The 15,036-nt window shown below is 37.9% G+C and overlaps 1 protein-coding gene across 9 annotated transcripts in view; it reads right to left on the minus strand.

Annotated features, from left to right (window-relative positions):
- TTC3 (tetratricopeptide repeat domain 3) overlaps positions 1 to 15,036 on the minus strand; it is a 125,754-nt gene that overhangs the window by 77,859 nt on the left and 32,859 nt on the right. For all 9 annotated transcript variants that reach the window (XM_027041624.2, XM_053220555.1, XM_027041620.2 and 6 more), the window contains 5 exons: positions 13,400 to 13,454; positions 5,011 to 5,173; positions 4,030 to 4,075; positions 2,853 to 2,973; positions 1,684 to 1,747 (listed from right to left, as the gene is read on the minus strand). In XM_027041624.2, the coding sequence (XP_026897425.2) occupies positions 1,684 to 1,747; positions 2,853 to 2,973; positions 4,030 to 4,075; positions 5,011 to 5,173; positions 13,400 to 13,454 (449 nt within the window). The remainder of the gene's footprint in view (positions 1 to 1,683; positions 1,748 to 2,852; positions 2,974 to 4,029; positions 4,076 to 5,010; positions 5,174 to 13,399; positions 13,455 to 15,036) is intronic.

The raw sequence follows: 15,036 nt of genomic DNA on the forward strand, positions 1-15,036 counted from the left end.
TTAAGAAGCAAGCAGAATTTGGATAGGATGGGCCAAACTCAAGAATGACATTCACTTTAAGAGACACTAAGTAAACCTGTGTGATCTGGGGAGTTGGATAAGAAGAGAAGGTTGGAAAGGGGCTGCAAAGGCTGGCTGGAGTGAGCGATCACAGGTCCTTTGCTTCCGATACTCGAGCTGTGTGAGTCCAGACTTTGACCCACAGGCTGGAGAGTAGGAATCACTATGTACTTCGGAGCAGGGAGGCAAATGCACAAAGTTGTGTGGAAGAGAGCACGGCAATACGGACAGGGTGTATGTGATGGGAGCTTTGGGGAGAGACAGCAGAGGCAAGTCAGAACCTATGAATTAAGGAGGGGATGAGAGCCAAAGTGGTTTGAGTGGCCTCAGAAAACAAAAGAGGCTTCCAGAAAGGCAGAAGAGTTCTAGTTTGATTCCTGCTGTCCAACTTAGGGCAAATCTATGTAGGCTTAACTAGGACCTCAATTTCTTTGACTGAATACAGATGCTGAAGGTGGTATTTAAATTATTTACTTAAAAATGTGCTGATAATAACAGCCTAAGAAACATCAATAAATTAAAAGGTGTTTTCCAAAAGAAAAGTTTTGTCCTCAAAGATTTTTCATGCACTATTAGAGTCACATCAGGTAAGACAATCACCTGAGTCGCCCTCTTTATCATCCTCCAATGAGCTAACCAAATGGGAATGGCTAGTGGTAAATAGCTGGGTATATGGCACCAGAGTCTAAGAAAAGACAGAACTGCAGGGAAAAAAGACAGAAATGGCTGCCAGAAGCAGAAAACAAATGAACCAACAAGAAAAAGGAAAAGAGGGCAGCAGGATCACAGCTACGTCACTAATCTCACCACAATAATCCTGGAAGGAGCACATGAAAGTCTGAGACAAAATCTGTATCTAACAAGCAACCTTGTGCCATCAAGAATATCTGTATTTTCCTAAGCTCCCTTTTAAAAGGCAGGGAAGCATATGATCTACTCTACAATAATTTTCAACAAAATCTGGTCATATAAAGGGAGACTGAGAAATAAGTGAAGCATCAATGTTTGCTTCTCTGGACCCATCATTTCCCAATGATGTCGAGTAAATGGAGTCCTGTTGGGTGTATGTGTATTTACTAGATGCATAAATAAACATACATTAAGCACATGCAAGTTAAAATAATAAAATAAAATAAGCCTAAAGCATCCATTCTCAGCATCACTCCTAACAGGGTGAAAATTAGTTATTAGGAGATGAGAAAAATCTAACTTTTTATATATATAAAGCACAGATGTACATACAGGACATAAAATGATAAACAGTATCCGTGGTAGGAGGGCAAATAGGAAAAAAAAAGTTTAAAAAGCCTCCTGGGTCAGGGGTTGGTGGTGGTTAATTAGAGTTGAAAGATACTACTGGCCTAATAGGAATTAGGTAGCAGATGAAGAAGAGTTTTATCCTTCCTTTCTGTGCTTCTTATATGAATTTCCAAAATTAAATTTATTAAATATATGAAAATACTGAGCATTGACTTCAAGTAAATATTCAATGTTTTCTTAACATAGAAATATTATAAAGTAGAAAAGAACAAAAGCAAATACAAGTGAGGCTTGTACAAATGTTGGGCCATGGAAGTTTAGGAACGCTACATTAATTCAGCAACAAATAAGGAAAAAACTTACTTGATGGTGGTAGAAATTCAGGATGACAGTCACAATCATCTACCTTCAAAGCTTCATCTACCACCTAGCCATGAAAATAAAATTAGTGAGATTAAAACAAAAATACAGCCATAAAGAATTCAATAGCTAAATAATAAAATAGAACAGAATTTACCCAAGTGCCTAAAATAACCAGCTGGTTATTAGGCCTAAATGAATAAACAAACAAGATGACCATTCTATTTCCAACACCTGGCATGATGCCTAACAAGTCTGTTCAATAAGTGTACTTAATAAATACTATCATATCTTTCCTTATGCTTCTTTCCCTGAGTACAGCCTCTGAGATATTCATTATTAACAATAAAAGGACTATACAGGGAGTTGGCAAAGCTCCCTTCAATGCCTCCTAGCCACCTACTCCAAAACACTATTTTCCTTTTTTCCTCTCAAATCCTAGAAAGAAATATGAATGTGTACTTGGTGATACCTGCTGAATTTTTAATATACTACTGTTCAGAAGAAAATGGAGATACAGACGCTGATCACAGAGGCAGACTGGAAGGCCTAGAGGCGCCCTCACAAACCATCAGGCCTGGGTGCTGGTGCACACAGCAGGGAATAAAGCCTGGGGACCACTGCTGGGAAGCACCACAGAGGCTGCAAAATATTTCGGGCAGAGATGGGAATGGCAGACCTCCCAGGCCCAATGCAACACAAGCCGGTGGGCAGGCTGGTGTGGTGCCAAAGGCCAAGTAGATACAAAAGGGGAAAGGGAGGAAAAGAAAAATCCAAAGCACTGTACGCAGTGGGGTGACATGGCCACCAGACCCCATTGTCACTCATTCCTAAGTGGCTGTTTGATTGAGAGACATGTAAAGCAGGAAAAGCATACAAAAAGAACTTATCCAGGAAGAAAAATGAAATTTAGAAAAAAAGATTTTTGAAAACACACAAATGTGATTTCAAAAGAAACTGTGACTATCATCTTCATGTAGTTGAAGGAGGTAGTTGGAATATTTACTAAAAAAGAAAATGAAAAAAAAAGAAAATCATTCTCTTGGTATCAATAGGCAAAAAGGGATTTGTATCACCAAAATATTTAGCTTCCATTATCACCAAAATATTGTAAAATCATGAGACTTTCTAAACTTGAAATAATTTTAATTTTAGTTTTTAACTAAACCTACCTTTAGATTCTGATTACCACCGTTTGCCATTTCGTGGTTAGTTTTTCTGGAATCTTTTTCAGTTTCCACGAAGTTAAGTGAAGTACTAAATGCAGGTGCTGATAAACTAGGTATGTAGGCCCTGAAATGGGGAATAAAAGAAATACTAAATTTTTTTATACTGATTAGTATGCATTTTTTAAAATAATTTTTAAAAATATTTATTTATTTTGGGGAGAGCACAAGAGGGGGAGGGGCAGAGAAGGAGACAGAGGATGGGAAACCGGCTCTGTGCTGACAGGTTGACAACAGTGAAGTGAGCCCAATGTGGGGCTCAAACTCACAAACCGCAAGATCATGACCTGAGCCATAGTCGGATGCTTAACCAACTGAGCCACCCAGGTGCCCCTGATTAGCATGAATTTTAAAAAAGTTATCCTTCAAAGAAACAAGTTTTAGCAACTATCACCTTTTTTCCCTTGAAAGCCCGGTAATACTGTTTTAGAAAGAATCTACCTCTGAGATTGGGCTTTATACATAAATGTTATTTTCAATTTGGTAGTGAAAACTCAAAACAGATTAAGAACAGTTTAATAATATATTCTGGTTTCTAATATTCAAGTAAGTCTCCCTGTTTTAAATTTAACAGCTTCAATATCTTAGAGATCTAAAGCATGGAGGAAAAGGCATAATCTCTTTTAATTGCCCAGTAACAAACGTAGGACCGAGGCTGCTATTTGTTTGTGAGCATATTAAAATCTGCCTGTTGCTTATTTCTAACAGAAAGTGTCTTAGCCTTTGAAAAGATACTGGGAGGCTGGAGACAGATGTTTCCAGGATAGCAGCTAAGACTTAAAGGTACAGACTGTCCCTACTCTCTGCTGCCAGGATCGTCACTACAAAAACTGTTCCCATGCGAGTAGAGTGAAATGAAAGTAGTATTACACAGCTCTTTTCCCCTAGGCTTAGGCTACAGATCTCCCATAAATACATATGAAAATGGTTCAGTAAAACAGTCCACAAAATAAATGTGACAATTCATGGGTCACCTGATCTTAAGGCACAAACCCGGGTCCTTCCCCTCCCCAACTTTACCGTGGTTGCCATTAGCTACAAAGCATCATACATAGTGATTCTTAAACTTACAAGGCAAAGCCATCCCAAGTAACAGCTACAGACCTGAGAGATGTTAACTCACCTGCTTTCATAAAAAGCTTTAATTGTATTCCTAGCTGGTGTTCGACCTATAAAAATCAATCACACACACGCATAGTAATCAGAGGATTAGCAACACATACTTTAAAGAGATTTAAAATTTCCTTTAAGCTGACAGAGCATCAAATTTACATAACTGGAAAAATAAACCTGAATAATTTTGTATTTCCAGATGTTTTTAGTTTTAGGATGGCTTCACCAAATTGTTATACAGCCTGATTTGACATCCCATTACATGTGATCATTGACTAGCTGCAGCAGTATATAAATCTGAACCAGAGATGGTATCTGTCTTCAAGGAGCTCACAATCTTATAATCACATTAAGTTGGATGATAACATCTCAGCTCAGCTTCCTAAGACAGTAAATACCCAAAGAAGAAAAAACAGCAAAGACCTATATGGTGAAAGTATAGAGTAAGGAAATTTCGGGCATTGGAGAAAGCAAAATCACTTAGGAGAGAAAACGAGAGAATGAAAATCTTGAATTCCTAGCCCACACAGCCGATTTCTGGTATGTGTACATATCCATATACAGATGTATATATGCATATGTGGTCAGCATGCTATAGAATGAGCCACACACTTGGTGTGAATATCAAACAACTCTACTGAAGGGTTCTTTCTTTAGGAAGTAACTATAACCATGGAAGAAAAATTTTTAAACAATTTTATTTCAAAAGGCTTCACTTTATTCAAAATCTACAGATGAACAAATTATAATTTGTTGTTGTCTGTTTCAACTAAAAGATACAAATCATTTGTAATTACCTAATGGAATATAACACTAATGTACTTCTACACAGATAGAAATGGAAAACTTAAGTGACTTGACCAAGAAAGCAAAACAAAGTAAGTACAAATCACCTGAGAATTGATTTATGGTCCTCCATTAATCCAAGAAACCCACCTTCAAAAGTTTTAAAGGGAATTCGACTGTAACCAAAGAATCTTAGGTGAAATACCTTGCAGGTCTTCTATTTGTTTTTGTAACTTTACATGCTGCTGAATTAGATCCTTGATTCCCTCAGGGTCATTTTTACAGAGTTTTTGAGCTTTTATGTTTGCTTGCAGGGCCCAGTCATATTCCCCCAGCATAGAAAGAGCAGCACAATAACGATAATGACCCTGTTCCAAAAGATAAATTTAATTTTTTTCTCAAAAATATGCTTAAGTTAAAGAAAATAGATAAGGAAAAATATTTTGCTTAAAAACTAATTACTTAAAATGTTAGATTAGGACCCTATCAATGAAAATTTTTTTAAAATGTTAATACCTCTCAGGAAATAAAATTACTTAAATGAGCTAAAATGAAAAGTAATGAATAGTATTTATAATAATTTTAACTAGAGATCAGTATTTTTGCTTAAGAGATTTTTATGCCCACAAAGAAAATAATTCAACCTTTATTATATTTTACTAGTAAAGAATGCAATATATTATTTTGTGCCAAATAAAGTACAAAAAAACATTCATTATATAGGAGTAACTTAATTTTTTTGAAAATATTTTAAGGCAGTAATAGTCTCTAAGTCATTACACTCTCTACACTTTGGAAATCACACAGATTTTAGAGCTGGAAGGACAATCAGCTTATACAGAAGCTTTGCAACCCCTCTGAGAGCATGGCTACAGATAAGGGGTACACCTAGGCTACACCTTCCATCCACCTCTCTCAATCAGCTTTTCATTTTTTATCTCTAGGTGTAGTTCTTGGCTTGAAGAAAAGGTCCAAAAACCATAGATCTACTCAATTCCAATGATCGGGGCTTCCTGTTTTGTTTTGTTTGCTATAGAACCACAGTCCTGGCTGGCCCCATTTATGCACTCTGGGAAGTCTTCTATATCAAGGATGAACATTTTAATCTAGAAAGCTAGTATTACCAAACTTGGGGCTAACTCAACCACCCCCTCTTCTACCTACTCACAAACTGAGCTCCTGTTGTAGGTACAGTATCTCCACTTGGGAACTGACGTACCTATGAAAGAGGCTAGAAACTGCCCTAATGGCACATTTGTGTAGAGGCAAACCAAAGAATCCTGACCTATTGACTCTGGGCCCACAGCTCTTTCCTCCTTACTCCACATTTTACAAAGAACATTCTCATTCTATAAGAAACTACTAAATCAGAGATAAATGACCCTTTTAAGAAAGATGAACTTTTCACTAAAACAGGCTGTAAACAACCATGAGGACCTTTGTTTATGCAGGTTCGGTGCATATATATAATCCTACTCTGGTGCACCAACCCAATCTGTGAGTTCTGAAGCATTTTTATAGCCAGACTATTTAGGCTCAGATTAAAGATCCCAATTCTGATTCCATTTGCTTAAACTCTGCTTTTCCTCAAAAGGCATATGAAGATAGATCTCTCAGATATGCTACAAAACCAAAATCCTATCCCCTAGGAATATTCCAACTTTGAAATTTAGGTAACTGCATAAAAATTCATAGCATTAGAAATTATGAGATTATAAACCATACCTGCTAAATTTGTAGAAAGCGCCTTTTCTTTCTCTTATCCGCACCCCCCCCCCCCCCGGCAACTGTCCTCATCTGCTGCTGGGTCCTCTTCCCAAACTCTATAAAACCTACTATAATGTCTATCATTTGAGAAAGGAGCTTATTCAGGTATCACTGCTGAAGTTATGTGAAGGAAGCTTAAATTAAAGGTATCTCAGAGCTTCCTGAACCCAATTGCAGTACAAAGCTTTGCTCTTCTTTGACACTACCTCATTGTGTAGCACATATATAGAAACTCCCTGTTGCCCATCTGCCGAGCAGCCCCTCTTTTCGGATGCCACCACGTCCCTACTCTGTACTGTAATGGCAGGGCTGGGACTAGCGCTCCATCTCAACAATAAACAGGGAAGAGTGCAGCTGTGATCCAGGAGCCTGGCCAATCGAAATGCACCGTTTTCCAGGTTGTAGGATCAATCTGCTGGTGGGCACACGGCTCAATCGGGATCAGTCTGAGGCATCCCTCAGGTGTTCTATACAGATATTAAAAGAGGTTCTCTTTGCACTAGAATTAACAGCTATTAAGGATATCAGTTTGGGGCTCCCACTACATGGTAAAAGTCCTTTTCAAAATGAAGCCAGGAGAGCCTACGCTCTAATTACCACTTCTGCTCAAGCTCCAGTAACAGAGATTTGGATTTATGCTCTTGCCTAAAACAAACAAGGACAAAATATATGGAATAAAGGTTTGTAGACGTTGAATACCAAGCAACAAAAGAGAGTGATCCTCGAGACATAAGAAACACAGAAAATAAACCCTATGACTGCTCCACCTTGCTGAATGGAATTTCTATGCCATGACACAGGGCAAAGGAACCCAGACAGGGCCCGCAGTCTCAGTTCAAGAGACAGAACCAGCAGTCCAGGGAAGCCAAGGCAGTGCAAATTCACAGGGCAGAAGACCAGAGAGGAGACTGCTCCACAGAGAACTCCAGAGATCCTCACACAGTCCACCTGCATTGAGACTTCAACTGAGTACTAGTCAGTATGTGCATGCAAGGCAACCTCCCAAAACCCAAATCAAGGAAAGAACCACTTGAAAGCCAACAGTCAGCACTCTCACAGGGCCAGGAATAATTCCTGTTTCCACCAACCAAAGTGGAAAACATCATAATTCATAGAATAACAGGTAGAGTACTCAGAAGAATTTTGCCCCAGCTGTGAAGAAAAAGATAGCCCTTGACTAAATACCACTATGGTCCCACCTAACAAAGCTTAAATCAAGACTCGGAAGAATTACACTGTTTCCAAGTAACTTTACTGTATCCTAAAACAAAGCTCAAAAATATTTACAGATACACAAAAATATCAGTAACAAACAAGGTAAAATTCACAATGTCTTATGTCCAATAAAAAATTACTAGGTATGCAAATAAGGAAAATGTGATCTACAAGGAAGAGAAAAAAAAGTCAACTGAAAATAACTCAGAAATGACACAGATGATAGTGTTAGTAGTTAAGAACATTAGAACAGTTATTATAAACATATTCTATATGCTTAAGGAGCTAAAAGAAAGACTGAACATATTAAGATGTGAAATAGGTAAGAAATACTCAAAATGAAACTCCAAAGTTAAAGCATTTAAGATGAAAAATACATGGGATGAAAACTGGGGCAGATTAGACACTACAGACACTACTACCCAAAAAGAAACACAGAATGAAAACAGAGGAAAAAAAGACTGAAAATGAAAAAAACACACGAAAGCAAAACTGAGAACAGGAAGAAAATGGATGCAGACCTGGATCAGGCCATGCCTGAAGCTGATCCCTAGACTTTTCAATTACATGAACCCATTACTTAGGCCCAATCGGAGTTAGGTTTGGTCACTCACAAAATACACGCCCCCCCTCAATATTAAAAGGTTCTTGTGGGCATCTGTGAGGCTACTGGTTTGTATGCTATATGACAATATCAAAAGACAATGCACGGGGATTACTGACAAATGTCTGTTGACTATAAACATTCCCACTCTTTGTGATACAATGGTATACCCTCTCTTAAGCTTGAAAGCATGTGTAGGACAGTTGACATTGTACCAGTCTTCTCTATCTGGAAAGAAGGGGGAACAATGGCTCACCTTCACAAAATCTAAAGAATACCTTCTATACAGGTTTATACCCTCGAGGCATGACTCAACAGACTCAGGCTCATAGTTAATCTAAAGTAGAAGTACAGAATGCACCTGGTACAGTCTACCTTTGCTTTTGCAGTTTAGGCTACCCTTCAATGAGCACTCCTTTCTGGTAAAATGAAAGAAAAAATGACCTAGCTATACTTACCAAATTTTTTTAATACTGACTAGGATTTGTGTTTAGCATCTATATAAATATTTTTGCAATCATCACAAAATAACCCTATTTAAATAAAATGAATGAACCCACATAATTATAGTCAACTGATCTCTGACAAAGCAACAAAGGCAATACAATGAAGAGAGCCTTTTCAACAAATGATGGTGGCACATCCACATGCAAAAAAAAAAAAAAAAAAAAAAAAATCTAGACCTTACACTCTCCACAAAAATTAACTAAAAATGAATCACACACCTAAATGTAAAATGCAAAAAACGGTGATAACTTTTTCATGGATCATGAAAGAAATAACTGATAAGCTGGACTTAATTAAAATGAAAAACTTCTGCTCTCTGAAAACTGCTGTCAAGAAAATGAGAGGCCACAGTCCAGGAGCAAATATTTAGCAAAGACACATCTGATAAGGGCCAAGAATATACAAAGAACTCTTAAAAATTCAACCATAAGAAAACCCACTTAAACATGGGCCAAAGATCTTAACAGACACCTCATCCAGGAAGGTATACAGTGGCAGATAAGCACATGAAGGATCATGTCATTAGGGAAATGCAAATTGGAACAAGATTCCACTGCACACCTATTAGGAAGGCCAAAATTCAGGACACTGACACCACCAAATGCTGAGGATACGGAGAGGCAGGAACTCTCATTTGTGGCGTAGGAATGCAAAAAGTTACAGCCACTTTGAAAAACAGTTTGGCATTTCCTTAAAAAACTAAACACATTCTTGTCATGTGATCCAGCAATCATACTCCTTGGTATTTACCCAAAGGAGCTGAAAACGTGTCCGCAAAAAAACCTGCGCATAGATATTTACAGCAGCTTTATTCCTAATGGCCAAAACTTGAAAGCAACAAAAATGTCCTTCAGTAGGTGAACGGATAAATAAACTGGTACATCCAGGCAGGTAGTATTATTCAGCACTAAAAAAAAGCATCATCAAGCCATGAAAAGACATGGCAGAAACTTAAAGGAGTATTATTAAGTGAAAGAAGCCAATATGAGAAAAGCTACATACTGTATGATCCCAACTCTGTGTTCTGGAAAAGGTAAATCTAAGGAGACAGTAAAAGGATCAGCGGTTGCCAGGGACTGGGTCAGGGAAAGGAGGATGGACAGGCAGATCGGGAGGATACTGGGGAGAGTGAAAATACTCTGTATAAACCATAATGATGGATAAATGTCATTATACCTATGTCCAAATCCACAGAATGCCTAACATTTAGAGAATGAACGCTAAGAGAAACTAGGGACTTGGGGTGATTATAATGTACCCGTGTAGATTTATCAATTCTCAAGTTGCACCAGTCAGCCGGAGGATGCTGATAACGGGGGAGGCTGACAATGGGGAAGGCTATGCATGTGTGTGGACTTACAGGAAATTACCTTCCTCTTTATTTTGCTGTGAACCCAAATCTGCTCTAAAAAAATAGTCTTAATAGAAAAAAAATTAAAAAATAAAGTCTTTTTTTAAAAAGTATTTTCTGCTCAATAAATTAATCCAGAAATAAACACTCTACAATGTAACTGTTATAATGTAACAGTCTTCAATTCAGAAAGTTGTAGTACTCTTTTTTCAATCGATACTAGACTGAAATAACAAAAGGTAACTCCAGAAAACCAACTTCAGGGTCTGGGTTTCAGTGTTAAGAATTCTATCATCCATACATTCTGTAAGTGTTTACAGAGCACATGCCAAATGCAGGTTCAGTGATCAACAAATTTCTGTATCAAGTACAACAATGACTGGAAATAAAAATAGCAACAAACTGATCACTCTAAAACAGAAGCAAATCCAATGCTGGATTCTCAATCCAGTTTTGTCTTTACGTGCAAAAGTCCCTTTACCTTTCTGGAATTCAATATCTTCATCTGTAAAATGAGGCATTTAAAAACAGACTCCAAAATTTGGATGCAGAAGTCCACCTGGGGAATTTCACAGTCCCCAGACTCTGATACACTCCTTGGCCACATGAATCACAACTTGGGGGCCTCTAAAATTCTATGATTATATTCACTCTGGTTTAAAAACAAAAAGCCAAGAATGAAGTCTGAAACACAGGTCTTTCTGTGTCTTATCCGAAGCTCCACTTAAAAAAAAAAGTCAGGGGGCGCCTGGGTGGCTCAGTTGTTGAGCGGCTGACTTCGGCTTAGGTCATCATCCCACGGCTTTTGAGTTCGAGCCCCACATGGGGCTCTGTGCTGACAGCTCGGAGCCTGGAGCCTGGAGCCTGCTTTGGACTCTGTGTCTCCTTGCTCTCTGCTCCTCCCCTGCTCATGCTCTCTCGCTCTCTCTCTCTCTCTCAAAAATAAACATTCAAAAAAATTTTTTTTTAAAAGTCAGGTATTTTTATGATTTAGGAAAATACAGTGATCAATATAACACCCAGAAATAAATGCTAAGATTTTGTTGTATTTGTTTTGCATTTTTTTTAAATGAAAGAAATAAAACCATACAGATATGGCTGAAATCTTCTTTGGACCCTCTCTCATTGTTCCCTCTCTAACTGCCCAGAAGCAAACATTATCATGAGTTTGATAGATATCTTTCTGGCCTACATTATGCTTTTACTGCTTTTTTTCATTCAACACTGTTTTTTAATGTTTTATGTTTTGAGACAGAGAGAGCAAGGGCAAGAGGGGGAAGGGGGGGGGGGACCGGGGCGGGGGGGGAGAGAGAGAGAGAGAGAGAGAGAGAGAGAGAGAGAGAGAGAGAATGAGAATCTCAAGCAGGCTCCATGCCCAGCGCAAAGCCTAATGTGGGGCTCGATCTCACAACCATGAGACCATGACCTGAGCCAAAATCAAGCATCAGATGCTTAACCCACTGAGTCACACAGGCACCCCTCAACACTGTTTTTTAAATCTATAAATGTCAGTAAACCAGTTAACTTATTCCAACTGCAAACTAGTATTTGGTTCGTTCATTCACTAAGTCAACAAATATTTACTATTTACTAGTAAGTGCTTACTATGTGCCAGGCAGCTTGTCAGGCAGTCTAGATTCAAGAGTGAACCAAACAAACAAAAAAACCTGTCCTGATTGAGCTCACGTTGTATAGGAGGACACACAGTAAGCACAGTTGAAATAACACACAGAGTTGTCCAATAATGATAAATGCCAGGAAGAAAAAAAGTAAAGCAGGGAAAGAGGGCAGCAAATGTCTAGGCAGGGGCAGGCTTGCCATTTTAGTAGTACAGCCAGAAGTTTTCACTAAGAAGACAATTTTCAGTAAAAAATGAAAGGAAATAAGAGAGCTAACTCTGGGGAAAGGCATTCTAATTCTAGGCAGAGGGAAGAACAAGTACAAACTGGGAGTGCCTGGCATATGTAAGGAACAACGAGGAGACCAACAGGTCAACACAGTGAACAAGGGAGAGAGGGATAGGAGTGACATAATGGGTGTTTAAGAAGAGGGCCAGATCAGATGAGAGTTACAACTCTGATCAAGTGAAAATACCACATCCATCACTGCTTCATCAATGGATATGTAGGTATCTGCAGTTCTGTGCCATTAAAAACACCACCACAATGACCACTCTGTATATCTCCCCATGCGCACATATTGCAAGAATGTTTGTGGGGCACACACACTTAGAATCAAATAATTACAACAGCATAAGCATATGATCGTGCTCTCCAAGTTGGCTGCAACCACTTCTCACCCACCAGTTTACGGGGGGTTCCTGTTAGTACACACATGCACCAGCACTTGGGACTGTGGGTCTCTTTAATTTGCCAATCTAAAGTACCTAATAATACCACATTGTTTTACTTACTCATGTATATGAAGGTCTGTTTGGAAGCTCTCTACTCTGCTCTCTTGGTTTCATTTTTCTAACTGTACAATTTTAATTTCTAGGAAACAAAACATAACTTATTTCTATTGCCCATTCAGGATTTCTCTTCTGCAAAGTGCCTATCTATTTCGCTGGCCCATTTTCTACTGGGTTTCTTATTTATTGTAGTTCTTTGCATATTCTGGACATAAATCCTATCAGTTATATATGTTATCTATATGACAAATTATCTTCTCCCAGACTGTGATTTCATTCATGGTGTCTTTTGACATACGGTAGTTTTTAAGTTTGATATATTCAAATTTACTAGATTTCCCCCACCCCAGATTTGTGCATTGTGTATTATTTAAGAAATCCTTTCTCATCTCAAGGTTGTAAAGACAGTCTCCTATAATTCATTCTAGGTTTTAAGTTTCATTTTTCATAGGAAGGTCTTTGACCAATCCAGAAAATGCAGATACTGACATCTCAATCACTCAAGTACCCTCCAGACCCTCAACACTCCTGTGGGCTACCTGTCCTCCTCAGACATGCAGGACCTCACTGTTGTGTGAAGTATCCTTTCTGATCATGGAACTGAAGATTTCTCTCTCACATTCTTGAGCTCTGCATTAATTTTATCCAGCATTTTTACATATAAATTCACATCCTGTACACAGATTTCTCACAAAATTATACAGCATTACTTGCTGAATGTAAATATAAAAGAAATCTACCTTTGTCCAATTGCTCTTTAGAATAATGGCTCTCTTTCCATCACCAAGTGCATTTCTGAAAAGAAAAATAAATATTCATTTTTATGTATTTAATAAAGGCATTATATATTGTGTATCTATTTGTACTTCTTGACTTTTCCAAAAATAACCTAGTTTAAAATAATTTTTTAACTTTTAAAAATCCATATATGTCCATTATAGGAAATTTGGAAAATACAGAAAAGCAAAACAAAAGGAAAAAGTCACCCAGAGTCACAATCACAACTACCCAGGAATAACTACTTTTCTTATTTCTGGAGTTATTTCCTGCACATATCTTATCTACATCTATGCCAAACTTGTTATTATTTGCATGGTTTTTCTGCACTATTTTTGCGTGTCAGCCAGACTTCTGATCTCCAAAAATATAATTCCCAGATCTTTCACACATCAGCTAAGCTGCAGCAGACAGAGCCTGAAAACTGAAACACAGATGGAAGTTAAATTCAGTACAATCGCTAACTCAATTTGGGATTATTTAGGAAGTTCTTAACCTCTCTGGCCCGCTTTCTCACATGTAAAACGAGGGTGATAATTATAATTATTGTAAGCCAATCACAGCAATCTCACTCTCCTTTGCACTGACTAGTTTTGAGGTAGTCCTATAACCCAGAGCTGGCCAATGAGAGCTCAGAGGGCTCATCACTCAAAAAGAGATTACAAGGAAGAATAAAGCTAGGTAACTTACATTGCCAGATAGCAGTAGCTTCTACCAGACTATATACAGTTTAAAAAAAAAAAAAAAAGTCTATCTAAAGACCAACAGATTAGTACGAACAAATCAGAAACAGATGCTGACATATAGTCACCTGATCTACTTGACAAAGATGAGCACTGCTGTGCATGGAGAAAACATACGTTCTTAAGAAACAGTGATGAGTCAACTAGACATCCATGTCCATCCTGAACCCTACCTCACACTAAATACAAAAACCAACCCCAGGTAGACTATACGTCCAAGTGCCAAAGTTAAAAAATCAAGCTTTTGAAAGAAACAGAACATTCTGGTGATGTTAGAGAAAGCAAAGGTTATAAACAGAACCCAAAAAGTGCTTATCATAAAGGAAAAAACTGATACATGGCACTATATTGAAGTTAGTGTCATCTGTTTGTGAAAACAAAACATCAAAAGTGAAAAGGCAAGCCACAGAATGTGAGAAGCTATTTGTAACACATATATTTGACCAATGACTCATATCCAAAATAAATTTTTTTAAAACCTAATGAATAAGACATTCAACTCAAAAGAAAAGAAAATATCCAAACAGGCACTTCACAAAAGAGAATATCCAAATAGTCGATAAGCGTATGAAAAGATGCTCAACTTAAATATCCTTGATCAACTTAAGGAAATGCAAATTAAAATCACAGCAATGTGTCATTACATACCCATCAGAATGTCTAAATGAAATGACACAAAATAGTAAGTGTCAGTGAGGACGTGGAACTGAAACTCTCATGTACTGCTGGCAGGAGTATAAAATGATACAACCAGACAGGAAATTATGTAGGAAAGCTGCATATAAGCATACTTTCGTCCCAGCAACTCCACTCCTTAATTATATTCTCAACAGGAATGAATACGTATGTTCACAATG

This window comes from Acinonyx jubatus, chromosome C2 (genome assembly GCF_027475565.1).
Source record: "Acinonyx jubatus isolate Ajub_Pintada_27869175 chromosome C2, VMU_Ajub_asm_v1.0, whole genome shotgun sequence".
In the NCBI taxonomy this organism is placed as follows: Eukaryota; Metazoa; Chordata; class Mammalia; order Carnivora; family Felidae; genus Acinonyx; species Acinonyx jubatus.